General features: G+C 41.5%; 1 protein-coding gene across 1 annotated transcript in view; it reads left to right on the top strand.

Moving 5' to 3' along the window:
• The window catches only part of LOC115462943 (ciliogenesis and planar polarity effector 1-like), a 237,673-nt gene that overhangs the window by 87,277 nt on the left and 134,201 nt on the right, over positions 1-16,195 (top strand). Inside the window, exon 15 of the mRNA XM_030193045.1 lies at positions 13,897-14,001. Coding sequence (XP_030048905.1) covers positions 13,897-14,001 — 105 coding nt within the window. The remainder of the gene's footprint in view (positions 1-13,896; positions 14,002-16,195) is intronic.

The raw sequence follows: 16,195 nt of genomic DNA, 5'->3' as shown, positions 1-16,195 counted from the left end.
GATACTCCCAGTTTAGCTTTGTTCATTAGATGGATAGAGGGTGGAGAGGGGGGGGGGAATGAGGCAAAAAGGAACATACAGCCCAATGGGTGCAGGGAATGTAAGAATGGATCAGATACACTGAGTGTATATAAAAGGATCCTTAACAGAGGAGGGGACTTTCGGCGAAGGGCTATCAGACACAAGGCCCTTTGCCCTTGGTGGGGTACTATTTTGAATTGTCCTATGCCTTCTGTAATAGGCTTTCATTTGAAATATCACTGCACCTACCTTATATTGTTTGAGGACTGTCAATACTATTATTTATTTTCTGCTATGATCCAGCCATGTGTAATGTACGATTGCTTTGGAATTGATGTACAGTGGAGAAATTGTTTTATGACTTGTCATCAATAAAAACCGTTAAAAATAAAAAAAATAAGGAGTGAAGTGGAATGGGTAGACGTGAATCGCTTGTTTACTCTTTCCAAAAACACTAGGACTAGGGGGCACGCAATGAAGCTACAAAGTAGTAAATTTAAAACAAACCAGAGAAAATAGTTCTTCACTCAGCGTGTAATTGCTGCCTGGATGTCTCAGCGCCATCTGAAACTAAACATGACCAAGACTGAGCTTCTCATCTTTCCCCCTAAACCAACCTCTCCTCCTCCCCCATTCTCTATTTCTGTGGATAACACTCTCATCCTTCCTGTCTCATCAGCTCGCAACCTTGGGGTCACCTTCGACTCCTTCCTCTCCTTCTCTGCACATATTCAGCAGACTGCTAAAACCTGTCGTTTCTTTCTCTATAATATCAGCAAAATTTGCCCTTTCCTTTCTGAGCACACTACCAGAACCCTCATCCACACTCTTATCACCTCTCGCTTAGACTATTGCAACTTGCTTCTCACAGGTCTCCCACTTAGCCATCTCTCTCCTCTTCAATTTGTTCAAAATTCTGCTGCACAACTAATATTCCGCCAGTGTCGTTATGCTCATATTAGCCCTCTCCTGAAGCCACTTCACTGGCTTCCTATCCGTTTCTGCATACAGTTCAAACTCCTCTTATTGACCTATAAGTGCATTCACTCTACAGGTCCTCAGTACCTCTCCACTCTCATATCTTCCTACTTTCCTCCCAGGGAACTCCGTTCACTGGGTAAATCTCTCTTATCTGCACCCTTCACCTCCACTGCTAACTCCAGACTCCATTCCTTTTATCTTGCTGCACCATATGCCTGGAATAGACTTCCTGAGCCGGTACGTCAAGCTCCATCTCTGGCAGTCTTCAAATCTAAGCTAAAAACCCACATTTTTGATGCTGCTTTTAACTCCTAACCCTTATTCACTTGTTCAGAACCCTTATTTTATCACCTTCATTTTAATATTCCCTTATCTCGTTTGTCTGTCCTAATTAGTTTGTAAGCTCTGTGGAGCAGGGACTGTCTCTTCATGTTCAAGTGTACAGCGCTGCATATGTCTAGTAGCGCTTTAGAAATAAGTAGTAGTAGTAGTAATTAAACTCAAATTTGTTGCCAGACAATGTTGTAAAGGCATTTAGCTTAGCTGGGTTTAAAAAAAAAAAGGTTTGGATAACTTCCTAAAAGAAAAGTCCATAAACAATTGTTAAGATGGACTTGGGGAAAATCCACTGCTTCTTCTAGGATAAGCAGCATAAATGTATTGTACTGTTTTGGGATCTTGCCAAGTACTTGTAACCTGGATTGGCCACTGTTGGAAACAGGATGCTGGTCTTAATAGACCTTTAGTCTGTCCCAGTATGGCAAAGCTTATGTTCTTATAGCATTTATTGATACAGCTTTCTTTTCTTTACCAATAATAAAATATAAAGGTTGGTTTTAAGGAGTTATAACTAGTAGAATTTGGGAGTTAGCAAGTTAAAAATGGCAACCTCTAATCAACTAAATTTAATTGAGTAAAAGCTCAAGGCATGTAAATTTGGTTAAAATGAGCAGCTCTGTCATAATTTCTAGAGCAGATTTATGTCTGTACTGATAAGTGCTGATTTTCAGCACGAGCAGAATAAATTTAGGTGGTTAAAACTAGGCAGATTAATGGAACATTTAAATATAACTGGTCAAATTTTGTAGAATGGAAGGGAAACTGCCGTACCGGGGAAGGATGATAAAAGGATAAGTGCCAGAGTCTGAGGGGGCAGGGATGGGATGGAAGGAGAGCCATAGCCACAGGAGGAGGAAGAATAGATGCCGAGCTGGATGGTTGGTGGGGGGGGGGGGGTGCTTGCAATGGGAGATCTGCCTTGAAGAACCTCTCTGAACCTCAGAGATACTCACATGCAACTGTAAGTAATAGAAGCAGGCTGCCATCTAGTGGCAGCAGCAGAAGGCAGTTGGCTGTGTGGGGCAGTGTATGAGGTGGGTGGGGGAGGCCACAGCAGAAGGCACTCAGCTGTGTGGGGCGGGCAGTAGCAGCAAGAAAATAACAGAGTTGTGGAGCAGTAACAGGAACCACAACCAAGCACTGCATGTACAGCACATGTTGCTTTGGCTCCTGCTCTTTGCCTGCTGTTTATTTGTAGGGCTCTGCTGCATGTTGGAAATTTCCTATCGTTCGTTTTGATTGGCTAACTGTGATGCTGCTCCCTGAAACCTGCTACCTCAGGCCATTGCCTCAGTTGGCCTAATTATAGGGCCACCCCTGGATGGGCTAATGGGGAGAATGTACTTGATGAATGAAAAGGAAAGATGCCAATACTAATGAAGTAACACTCACTATCTTCACCCCGATTATTTCTTAAAGGAGGGGGTAATGCAAATATCAATGAAAACACGCAACTCCCAGCAATATTTCTTCTTTTCACAAATCTGTATTGGAGAATTGCTATTGGATCAGTCAGAAGCGCATGCTACTACCATGTTGGCATTTCACTTAAGCCAAGAACATTGATCAGGGTGGGCATGTAATCATCATCGATCCGGTGCTGCATTCTATATATATTTTTTTGTATAACTTTTTCAATTCATTCCATTATTGTGCTCACTATCCTAAACAAATAGGGGGGGATTTTCCAGTGGTAAAGTCCCAAATCATTGAGACATTTCCTACCGACATGAAACCATGTTTGTGTAGGCTGTGTCAAGGTTCATCTCTTGAAACAAATACATTTATTAGACATTTTATACAAAGGAAGAGAGGAGATTATAACTAATACTTTCAGTCCGTTAGCAACAATCCATACCAAACAAATTCTCTTCATCGCGGTTTTAAAATGGCCCGGCATTTTTCTTTATTTATACTCCCATAATATCAACTGTTCAAAGGAGCACCAATCGTGTTCGAGGGTCGGGCTAAATCAGCCAATCAAATATAGTCTGTCTAGATTAATGTTATCCAATCTACCTCCCAGTTTAAACCCCCAGGGGTCATGGCCTTTAAAGGAAAAATCCAGCATTGTTCTCTAATGAAGTGGCATTCCATACTTTGGTCTGGTGGGAGGAGCTAAAGGATATTCTTATCTTCTCAGTCTATCAGTGATTGACTTTGATGAAGTGATATTTTTTTCAATGCCAATGCACCACCAGTATCTAATAAAACTCAAGGAAGATTGAACTTTTCAGAAAATAAGAGCTTCTCCATACATTCTCAACTGTTTCAAAGATCTCTGGAAGATGACATCTGAGAGGCGCCTCAGTCAGAGACATTGTGCTTAAGACTGGGTGCATTATTTCATGAAGCCACTGCTCACTTTCTGTTTTGACATTATCGTAAATATGGTCAAAACTAAATGAAACAATTCAATTTAAGAAAAATAAAACACAGAAAATAATAGGTAACGAATGTACGACCTATCCAGGCTTTCCAAATAAAACTGAACAGTGCTGCTTAACACATAGTAACAAAGAGGGGCATAATCGAACGTCGCCGGCCAATAGATCGCTGGCGATCTATGTTGCCGGCGGAGCGACAGCTGGCTGGAACCGTATTATCGAAAAAGATGGCCGGCCATCTTTTTTGTCGATAATATGGTTTAGCCCGGCCAAATGCCGTGGAGTTCGCCGGGTTTGAGATGGCCGGGTTTGTTTTCCAGCAGTAATGGAAAGTTATGTCGGCCATCTCAAACCCTGGCCAAATTCAAGGCATTTGCCCGTGGGAAGAGCCATCATTTTAGTGCACTGGCCCCCCTGACATGCCAGGACACCAACCAGCCACCCTAGGGGACACTGCAGTGGACTTCAGAAAAGCTCCCACGTGCATAGCTCCCTTACTTTGGGAGCTGAGCCCCCCAAGCCCACTACCCACAAATGTACTGCACCCACTAAAATTGCTCCAGGGACCTGCATACAGCCTCTAGGACTTATTGCTGCTGTATAACTTTGGCACACCAATTCACACCTGAAGACTAATCTCTTTGAAAAAGTCCTTTATTTGAATAAGCACATTTACTCACAGTTAACTGCAGATCAGAGGTTGTGCCTCACTGGCAAAGAGTCCCCTGGTACTAAGATGAGCAGTAGGTCAGAGCTGGCACAATGGTGTACAATGCCCTCTTTCAGCACTATTCAAGGTAAGAACTACGTTCTCTAACGTGGGTAACACAGGAAAGGGAACTAAAACTGGCTTACAAAAATGGCCACTACCGCATGGACTACAACAGGAAAAAAAAAAAAAAAGGGCACACTCTGACCCAGTTAGAAGGGGGGAAAAGCACCATGGGAGTAGAGCCCAGTACCCTACACCCACCACAATGCATTGCTAATGTGACTCTGCAGGGCACCTAACAGAAAAGGTGTCACACTCACCCGAGAGCCACATCGCAACCAGGGAAAGGCTGTCGGAGGATACAACACATTCTGCTGTCATGGAGGTGGGTTCGGCATTTGAGGCTGGCATACAGGCTGGCAAAAAAGGTTTTTAGTTTTATTTTTTTAGTATGGAAGGGGGTTGGTGACCACTGGGGGAGTATGGGGAGGTCATCCCCCATTCCCTCCAGTGGTCATCTGGTCAGTTGGGGCACCGTTTTGAGGCTTGGTCGTGAAAATAAAAGGACCAAGTAAACCCGGCGAAATACTGCTTAACGCCGCTTTTTTTTCCATTATCGGCGAAAGCCAGCCATCTGGTAGCCACGCCCATGCCCGCCCATGCCCCGCCTTCGCTAATCTACCGGCACGCCCCCTTGAACTTTCGCCGGCGAAGTGACGGGAAAGCGGCGATGCTGTCAAAAATGCCGCTTTCGATTATACCGCTTTCACCGCTTTTAAGAAATCGCCGGCCATCTCCCGATTTCTGTCGGAAGATGGCCGGCAATCACTTTCGATTATAAGCTGGATAGTAACATAGTAGATGACAGCAGAAAAAGACCTGCACAGTCCATCCAGTCTGCCCAACAAGACAACTCATATGTGCTACTTTTTGTGTATACCCTACTTTGATTTGTACCTGTGCTCTTCAGGGCACAGATCGTATAAGTCTGCCCAGCACTATCCCTGCCTCCCAACCACCAGCCCCGCCTCCCACCACCGGCTCTGGCACAGACCGTATAAGTCTGCCCAGCACTATCCCCGCCTCCCAACCACCATACCAATACAAGTATGCAGCCTTAGAAAAAAAAATAAGACAACTTAAAACCTAGATAACCAACTCACTAATGAAAATAAAGGAAAAAATACTGAAACCAAGAGACGCTTTAGAAAAAGTTTTACCTTACCATACCATATATCAGACCTGTATATACCGTATGCCAGACCTGTATAGAAAAATAGAATAGTTTATCTCCATGGAAAGGAGGTGTCCTGTGACTTCTGGAAATGAGACATCCTGCACATGTTCAGTGTAGCATGACAGAAAACTTTGTAGAAGTTTTTGTTATTTTTTTTAAATACTTTTATGGTTCCAAGATGGCCGCTGACTGAGACAGACGTGTTTTAGAGCTCCTCCAGATTTTACTGTTACTCTCTAATTACCTTGTAATGCCGAAGAGAAGGGGCAGAGCTGCTGCTACTGCAGCCCAGCAGCAAAGACCTTTGATATCTTCTGGCTTGATTGAATCTTATCTGCAACGAGCTCAGGTTTCGACAGCAGCGTTGGTGAGCGGTTCGCTGGAACAGCCCAGGATAGGAGACCAGGAGCTGAACCTTGAACTGGAAGTTTCTTTGAGCCCCTACGCAAGGGCCCCTCCTCCCCAGCCTGTGAGAAGTAGTTCTCCAGTGACGGCGTCCTTAGCCCTGAATACCAAAGTGTTACAGGGTGGAACTGGACGGGAGGCAGTGTTAGCCTTAACGGAGAACGTGGGAGATTTGTCAGCTTCTTCCCTGTTATCTCACACTGCCGGAAAAACACAGGAGGAGTTGCGAGGGACATTGGAAGGTGAGAAACATGTTTCACAGGAAGAGAGTGAGAGCATTGCATTTGCTAAACTTTTTCAGAAACCAGATGAAGTGACATTGGACAATCTGTGGCAGTTGATTGCAGAAATGGGGAAGTTTTTGTGCCCCCAGATGAGGAAAATAAGAAATGAAGTTGTGATCATAGGCGGTCGGTGGCCCAACTGTTTGGGGAGGCTAAAGGGGGCGGGATTAGGGGTGGGGCCAGGGGTGGAGCTTACATCCATAATTGTCTGACAACACAGAAAAAAAATAAGTAAAAATAAAATAGTTACAATTAATACCTTTTATTAAATTTAGATATTAGATATGTCAAAGAGTAAAGTGATTGTTCAAAGCATATACTAACCACAATCACAACCTTTTTTTTTTTTTACATCCACTACTCTAGGCTATTACGATAGTGTACAGCGTGGATTGGATGATATTTTAGATAAAATGAAGAAAATGTAGTGTAATGTAGGCATTGATTAGTAATACCGCACTCTTGCTACTCATTATAATTCTAAATGACATAAGAGGAGAACTTGTTTATCTAAAACTCTATAAACTTATACAAAAGGTAATTTGTTTTGTAACAGGTTCTTGTTGTGTCTTGCAAGGTGCAACTGTTAAAGACGCTTGCTCACTTTGCATATATAAATATTTAAATTTAATACTTAAAGCCATAAATCAAAACATTGTATAGTGCTAGTAGCTGAAAATGTGTTACTATAATATTTCAAAAGCTACCACTGAACAAAGATTAATTTATTTTCTACACAGTAAAACTTGTAGGTGAACCCTTTCACATGCAGTGTGATTCACTAAAACTCGTTTGTGTACTGGGAGCAGAGAATGAAAATTCACCTCATCAGCTTTCCAGAAAGCCTTTTCTTCTTGTTTGAATCTTTTTAACTGATTCCTAAATTGTGGAACAATAAAATCCTGCCAGAAAACATTTTCTTTTAAATACACATGTAAATAAAAATGTAAAACAGACATATTTACAGCAATTTGTTCAGCCATTGCATTTGTACGTCTGGATTTCTTGTCAGCATGGTTCCACTTTAGAGCTAGCGTCAGGGCTAAAGCAACTACGTTTTGTTTTGGCATGTGGAGTACTTATGCAATTTGTAGCAGTTTAAGCATTGCCACTGCACATTAACAGCTCTGACTGCTTTGCAGAAGGTCTGCAGTTACCTCCAAGTCTGCTCAACTCTTTGGCTCTGATTTCTTGAATCCTGCCTCTGTAGCCATAGCCTCGTGCAGGGTCTGAAAGTGCTGAAAAGAAAGCAGATCGTCAGCTACCACTTCTAGCTGACCCCGCCTCCTCTGCTATAACTTCCTCTTTGGAGGTCAGCCGGAAGATGAGGCAGCAGCTGCTGTGTGGAGAATCAGGGTCCCGTGCAGCTTTGCTTTACAATTACTACTGTACGAAAGACAGAGATCGAAACAGGAGACAGGGAAGGAAAAAAGCCTAAGGCAGGAGATGGGGCTTGGGGGAAAGAGGGGCAATACAATACTAGGAAGAAAGCAGCAGGCATGGAAGGTCGGGCTGGGGAGGCTTAGCCTCCCCAAGCCTCTTATACCGGGCGCCTATGGTTGTGATATTAGATGGGAAGGTAACAGAAATTGAGAATGAGGTGAAAATAGTTAAAGCAGATTTGGCTAAACAGGAAAAGGATGTTTTAGAGTTGAAATCACAGCAAATAACAATGCTTAAAGTCTTAGTTAATTTAAGGAGAAAATCAGAAATGCTGGAAAATACTTCAAAATCTAATAATCTGTGTTTTATAAATTTTCCGTGACAACCACTTATCTCCCCTCGGGAGATGCTAAAAAATTACCTCAGAGAAATTCTAGAGATAGAAGATAAAGATATGCCACCCTTTTCACAGGTTTTTTATATACCTGTGAAGGGTTTGGATCCTTTACAAAGGAATAATATTCAGAATGTGCAACCATTGGATGTTTCTGCCCTTCTTGAAATGTCGGATTCAGAACAGATAACACCAACTACTATGTTGGCCACAGTAGCGTTACCTTCGAACAAGATCTGGATTTTAAAGAAGTTCTTTCAGAATAAAGAAAAAACCTTTCGTGGTTTGCAAACTCGTGTTTTTCCAGATCTAGCGAGGGAAACGCAAAGGCGACGACAAAAGTTTTTACAGATGAGACAGGAGACACTTCAACTTGGTGCAACTTTTTTACCTTAAATATCCTTGTAAATGTTTAATCTCCTATCAAGCCGTGAAATATGTTTATTTTGATCCTACCAATTGTCATCTTTTTTAACATCTAAGAGAGCTCCTAGTTAAGTAAAGTCGAATAGAAACTCGTCTGTATCTCAAAATTTGATTTATAAAGTTTATTACCTGTTTTCTCCTATTTAGGAATCTTGAACTACTGTTGTGGACTTTAAATGAAGCTATAATACTTAATTTGTGTTATGAATAATATCTTTAGATTTAATTGTAATAGTGGATTTTTCTTTTCAAGTTTATACTTGTTTACTATGTATAAAAACGATAAAATTTAAAAAAATAAAATAAAATACTTTTATTACCAAGAGCTTAACAGTTCAACAACCCAATAGCCAAACATTCAAGCCTTGTACAAACTGTCCACAAAAACAGTCAAGGGAGGCAATAAGTCTATCATGATACATCATAAACTTTCATAAGTATTCTTACTCCACTGAAAGAATATCTTCCTTGCCTGTAAGCTACAGAGCTTTAAACATTTAATGTCCCCTCCCTCAACCCCCCTGTAACAAACAAACCCAAAGCCTGAAACTCAGCACCTCGAGGGACTCATTATGTAGCTGATGAAATTAGAACATAAGAGAAAGTAAAATAAATAACAAAGTTACCATAAAATTTAAAATTTTTGACCACCCCATGAGGTCCATTTTCTCGGATATTTATCAGTTCTGTGTTTCACTTCAGAGGTAGTGTTCTTATAGAATTGTAGTTCTCTTACTGCTTCCCACCACACTCCCAAAGTGGAAGCATCTAGTCCCTTCCAAGTATGTGCTATTGCCATTTTGGCCGCTAAACACAAATCCATACTACTACTACTTATCATTTCTATAGCGCTGCTAGATGTACGCAGCGCTGTACACTGGACATAAAGAGACAGTCCCTGCTCAAAAGAGCTTACAATCTAACTAGAACAGGACAAATAAGGGTAAGGGAATTACAAAGGTGGGAATGATAAAAATGGGTGCTGAACAAGTGAGTAAGGGTTAGGAGTTAAAAGCGGAATCAAAAAGGTGGGCTTTTAGCCTAGATTTGAAGACAGCCAGAAATGGAGCTTGACGTACAAGCTCAGGAATTCTAATTCCGGACATATGGTGCATCAAGATAAAAGGAACGGAGTCTGGAATTAGCAGTGGAGGAGAAGGGTACAGATAAGAAAGATTTACCCAGTGAACGGAGTTCCCAGAGTGGAGTGTAGGGAAAGATGAGAGTGGAGAGGTACTGAGGAGCTGCAGAGTGAATACACTTGTAAGTCAATAAGAGGAGTTTGAACTGTATGCGGAAACAAATAACGAGCCAATGAAGTGACTTGAGGAGAGGGCTAATATGAGCATAGCGACAGTGGCGGAATCCATGTGCACCTCTTGCTTAGATCTCCAAAGCCCCACCCCAAAAGACACCATGAGGCCCTCCCCTCCATTTCCTGCCCACTTTCCCTGCACAGGAGTCCAGTGTACACGATTAACCAAGCAAATTGCATCTGATTATAATTAGTAATCTCAGAACAGAGAAATGCATGGTTATTTATCTGTTCCCATCTCTTAATTTTGAGCTGTGTAGAAGTTTGACAGTTACTGGGCCAACCTGTGCTCTGTCCATTGAAGTCACCCTTGTGTGAGGGCTGCATGTCTGTAGAGGATAACACGGGAGCAGGTAGATGCGGTAATCCGCAGGAAAACCGCGGGAATGGGAAAACAATTCAAAGTTTTACCACGGGTGCAAATAAGTTTTTTCCCCACCCCATGGGAGCGGTAATAACCCCTGCACCAGCGGTTAAACTGACGCCATCACCTACTTTCAAGTATCATGTGAGCTCTCGGCTGCTCGCTCTGCCTCCTCCCAGGCTGCAGTAGTAGCGTGCATGCAGGCACGCAAATGACATGCATGTGTAAGAGAAGACCCCTGCCCTGATTGGCCTTGATTCTCTCACTATCCCTCTATCCCATTGGCGCAGTACAGTACTAGGACTCAGGTCGGAGATATAGTTAGGGAGCAGCTCAGCAACAACTGAAAGTGGAGGAGTCTGAGTCTCTCCTTTGTTGGTGTGTCGGTGTTCGGCACGTACACATAGAGAGGGAGGACAGCTGAGTCGGAGAGTGCAGCCAGGCAGCCTGAGACAGAGTGAGAGTCTGACACACTGACTGAGACCTTGTTCTTCCTAACCTTGGAAGACCCGGCTAGCCTGCCTCTTCCTCCTCTTCCTTCCCCAATCCAGCTCATATCACCGACAGTTTGAAGCCAGCTCAGGCCAGCAGCACTGAACTGAGGCCAGGGCAGTGAGGGAAGGGAAACTTTTCAGTCTTCCATTCAAATTGATTGAGCACTCAGGAGGACTTGGCACCTGGATGGCTGGAGCTAGTGTGAGCCAGCCAAGCCAACCCGACTAGTCCCAACTCCTGAGGTCAGTTTTATTCATCTGCCCTTTTTGAAGACCGGTAAGCTGCTTTATACTGTATGCTTAATTTCAAAATGTGTATGCATGCAACTCTGCATCCAAGAGAGAACCTTTTAGTGTAAAAAGATTGAACGTGTGTGTGTTTTTCTTTCACATCTGGGAAAGTGGGCCACATGGCAGCTGCAGTGCGCCAAAATGGGATTTATTTGTGGTTGTGCTGGACTGGTCAGTCAGGGAGTCAGATTATGATAACTGTTACCTGCTCCTGTGCCATTCTCTATGTGCAGTCGCAAACATCTGTGCACTGTGGTGTGGCTATGGCAGGCTTCCTGAAAGGCACATAATGGAAATTAATGGAAAAAAATATTTTTAATCGGGGGGGGGGGGGGGGGGCATAATTGAGAATAGAGGGGTCTATTGTACGCTAAATAAAATGGTGTCTTGGATGCATGCCACTAATGGTTAGAAAAATTAGTGCTCATTATTAATTGGTTTGTGAATGAATATTCCATCCCTGTTTCATTATTGCTTGCTACCAGTCCAGTATTATATTAAGGGCATTTGTTTTAATTCGTTTATGCAATCCTTACATGCACATGGTTTTGCTTTTTAAACCCAAATGATCCAAAGGAGTTGTTTGTGACTTTACTTGTTTTGGACTGCTTTGGGTCCCTCTCGCCTACTGATTCTGTATATCTGCTGTGTAGAACTTTGGAAGATGGAAATGTGAAAATAATTAAGTTTTGGATGTACTCTGAGGGAGTCTCTGTAGAAGTTGATTTGTTTATTAAGTTTTGAAGTGTGTGCATATGGAATATGTGGATGCATAATGGCTATGTTTTCTATAAACATATGATGTGGCTGCAGCAGATTCTGCAGACCCTACTCCAGACATTAGCAGGAATATCAAACCAAACCTTCCCTCCACAGCCATCCCAGATTCTCTTTACTCAGTTAACATTGTTTCCCTAGGGGAGGGGATCATTTGTGAAAGGGGAGGAGGGAGGGAAGATGGGGGGATGTATCTTCTATTCTTGCTTTATTAATTCAGAATATTGTTTGTTCATTTTTATACTGTAATAAAAAGATTTAAATATAAAATTAACTGTTTGCGGCTTCTGTGGATGGGGACAGAGTTCGCGGGGATGGGGACAGACTTTGTCCCTTCATCATTCTCTACATGTCTGGTTGTCCTTGGATAACTAATTAAGCAAAATTTCATTATACTGCTAACTAAAAAGTGCCTGCTTTTTCTGATAGTCTCTGCACCTTTTGAGTCTTATCATCTATAAATAGTAATTAAGCAAATTTCAGCAGTATCTAAGTAGAAGTACAGCACAGTAAATGCTAGACTAAGGAACATTCTCTTAGAGATTATGAGGCTGATTCGCTAAAATGCACTCCCACTTTAACACATATTATTCTTGAATAGCCCCAATTAAAAATAATGGGATCTGGGTAAAATCTCTAATCTAATCTGGGATTCATTTTCTGCTGAATCCTATGAGGTACAAAGCAGATTACAAAAGTACTAATACAAATACAAGAGCCAGAAAATTAACTGAGAAATACAAATGAATTGATTAATCTGTGTAAAATGAACATAAAAATTTTGAAAAATAAAAAGTTTTAAGAGTGCATCAAAAGAAAAAATAGGAATTGAAACATCTGAGATCCCTTGGTAAGAATTCCAGCATTAAGCAGCCTGAAATCCATAGAAATTCTTAAAAATCCTTCAGTAATGTACTTCTTTCAGTGAAGGAAAATAAATATCATGTTTTCATGTATTAACATGGCAGTGTACTTTAGTGAATCAGCCTGTTTGTGTGTTTTTGTCTGGTAATGATTCCAGCTTTTTCCTAAATCTCTAATGTGACTTCCTAGAGTTTAATGGTGAGGCAATGGTTCACAAACCTATCCTGGGGAAGCCCCAGCCAGTCAGGTCTTCAGGATATCTGCAATGAATATTCATGTGATTGATTTGTATGCACTGTTCCACAGCATGCAAATTTCTCTCATGCATATTCAGTGTGGATATCCAGAAAACCTGACTGGCTGAGGTTCCCCCAGGACAGGTTTGGGAACCACTGGCTGAGGAAATGGTGTGGTGCACTCCAGTGTCTTGTATTGAACTACACTAACTCTATAAATTACTCTTTATAGAAAAAAATACTGTTTTGTGTATCAATGCATAAATATGTATTTCACTGTGGTCTTCTTGAAAGTTAAATATTAAGGGGCCCATTTACCAATCAATGATAAAAAGTGGTCTTGGTGCACCCTTACTCAGGTCGCTAGAGTAAAATGGTTGAACTTCTTAGTTTTGGTATTAATGGCCACACACTAATTTTGCCATTAGTGTGTGGCCATTAAAACAGATTAGCACATGAGCCCTTGCCACCACTGATTATGTCAGCAGTAAGAGCTCACACACTAATTGGTTAGTGTGCAGCAATGTAGCTGCGCTAACCGATTAGCGCAGAACATGTCCAGTCTCCACCCCCAGACACACCCCTGGTGACAAAAAATAAATTTTATTTTTTAGTGCGAGAGTAGTGCACGCAAATGGCAAAATTACCGTGTGACACCTCAGCACACCCCATAATACATCATTTTTTTGCTGCAGTTAGCACATAGTAGTATTTACCTCAGCTTTTAAAAGGACCCCTAAGTTTGGTATTAGGGTGGAATCAAGCCCTTTACATATTCTTAAGAAATGTCAATGCTGTTATTTTAGACAAAGTGCTTCATCTGTTACTTATCTTTATTATTATTGGTTAGTTGTAATTCTGTAAATATATCTATGTATCGAGAAAATGCTCTCTGTTTAAAAATAAAACTATTTCCTCTATTTGCTGGCTCACTTATCGGATTATTTTCTCTTCTTGGTTTTTTTTTCTATGCATCCACTCGTTAGCACTTTATTTCAGTGATGTAGGGCTGGAAGATATTAAGGAGGAGAAGGAAGGACTTTCTTCAGGTTCCGATAACATTCTCACCACTGACTTAAAGACTTCATCTGGTACCCTTCTTTTTTTCAACTATACTTTTAAAATGAAATACTTATGGGTGTAATTATGTAGCAGTGCGCTTATAGATAGAGGCCTGTTCTCTGAAGGAAAGTTGATGTGTACTTTCCGTTATCAAATGTTACTGTAACTGAGTATATTTGCACCTATGCGATTAGGCACACGCACTTACAATAGCTATAGAACTTGTTTCTGTTCACCTAAGTGCTGGTGATAGACGTGTAATTTTTAGTATTCTATGTGTGTGAATATGCACCCTGCTCAAACTTCACCCAGAGTCTGCCCATGTGCATGCCCACCAGTAAAATAATGCACTATATAAGATACAGTATGTGCATATTTACAGATTAGCACATAAGTATTTATCTGCCATGGACATAGTGATGTGAAAACATTTATTACTCCCCTCCTGACTTCCCGCATTATTACATATGTGTCACACTGAAAGGGTTCTGATCTTTAAACCAATGTTTCTCAAGTCGGTCCTGGAATGCCCCTTACCAGTGAGCTATTCAGGATATCCAAAATGAATATACATATAATGGAGGCAGTGTATGCAAATCAGTTTTGTGCATATTCATTGTGGATATCGGATATCCTGAATACCTCATTGGCAAGGAGGTACATAAATAGGAGTCTGTCTATATAAAAAGTATGTTTAAAAATTGATCCTCATCCCATCTCATCCCTCTTTGCAGTTAAAAAATACAAACACTATTTAATTTTGTGCGAGTCTTTTCTATCTTTACACATGCGCGCACACGCATACCAGGGCTGTTTACTACTTTCTCAGGCAATATTGCTTTCAATTTCACCAGAAATTGTAGTGTCTTTTTATACCACTCTCAGCATGACCTACTTTTACTCCAAGGATCACAAACTGAGCAAAAATTCATTTTTATTAATATTTTCTTGCAATTCTAATATCACCCAAAAATATCAAGTAATTGAAGGGAAACGTCCATTAGACATAAAGCTGCCAGCAATATTGGTAGTATAATATCTAAGAAACGTTCCGAAATCAAAACAATGACAGAATTCAAACACATAGGGCCCAGTTTACTAAGCTGTACAAGGCTGCCAAAATCTTCTGTCTCTTAATGGGAAACCCAGTGCCCCCCCCCCCCCTCCCCGTGTTCCAAGAGATCACCTTCAGAGCCTTAAGTAAGACCAGGAAAATACAGATCAGTAGCAGACAGAAACAAACCATTCCACCAGAGGACATATCCCAGCCTCCACCTCCTCCTGCTACTAAGCTAAAATCTACTAAGAAACAGCACACATAGCAGTTCCAGGATATCCACTTACCCTCTCCACTAAACCCCACCCTCTATCCCCAACAAACCCTAAACCCTTCACCCTCCCCCTACCTGACCTTCCTGCTCAAACCCCCCCCCCCCCCCCAATCTCTCTAAACACTTTCACCATAGGTCTGGTCTGTAAAGACACAGTACCTGCCCCTATCCCACCCTATAGCAGAGGAAACAATAGAAAAAGAAAGCGATCTCTGCCTCACTCTTCCATATTCCCCCATACTCACTATAGCACGCATACCACCACACACTAAATAAAAACAGCCACGTTAACATCCCATTCACACTGAAGCCAAGTCCACCACCATTATTTATTTATTTGTTGCATTTGTAGCCCACATTTTCCCACCTATTTGCAGGCTCAATGTGGCTTACAATATTACATCATTTCAGGCGTAATTCAAGAGTAGATATACAATTACATATAAAACAAGTGTAACATAATGGATATAAACAACTCAGTGAACAAGAAAACAATCAGAATATCAAGTAGCTGGCATTGTGTTATAAATCCTATTATTGATTATTATGGTAAGTCTTGTTGAAAAGGTAAGTCTTTAATGATTTTCGAAAGTTAATTAGGTCGTGAATAATTGTCTAATTGGAATTTACGCATGCACTTTTATAGTTGCTATTTTATAAAAATGTGTGCATAAATTTTTCGGTGTGGATCTGAAAAGGGGCATGGCCATGGGAAAGGGCATGGGCGGTTCAGGGGCAGTTCTAGGATTTGCGCCCAGTGTTATAGAATTTGAGGGATCCGCACCTAATTTAGGCGTGGGGATTTACACCAGGGGTTCAGTTGGTGTAAATCCTCCGCCCAAAATTTGGCACAGATCCTGGTGCTAAGTTTATTCTATAAATGTCACCCAAC

The sequence above is a fragment of the Microcaecilia unicolor genome, chromosome 2 (genome assembly GCF_901765095.1).
Source record: "Microcaecilia unicolor chromosome 2, aMicUni1.1, whole genome shotgun sequence".
In the NCBI taxonomy this organism is placed as follows: Eukaryota; Metazoa; Chordata; class Amphibia; order Gymnophiona; family Siphonopidae; genus Microcaecilia; species Microcaecilia unicolor.
This window is presented reverse-complemented; position numbering and strand designations above follow the sequence as displayed.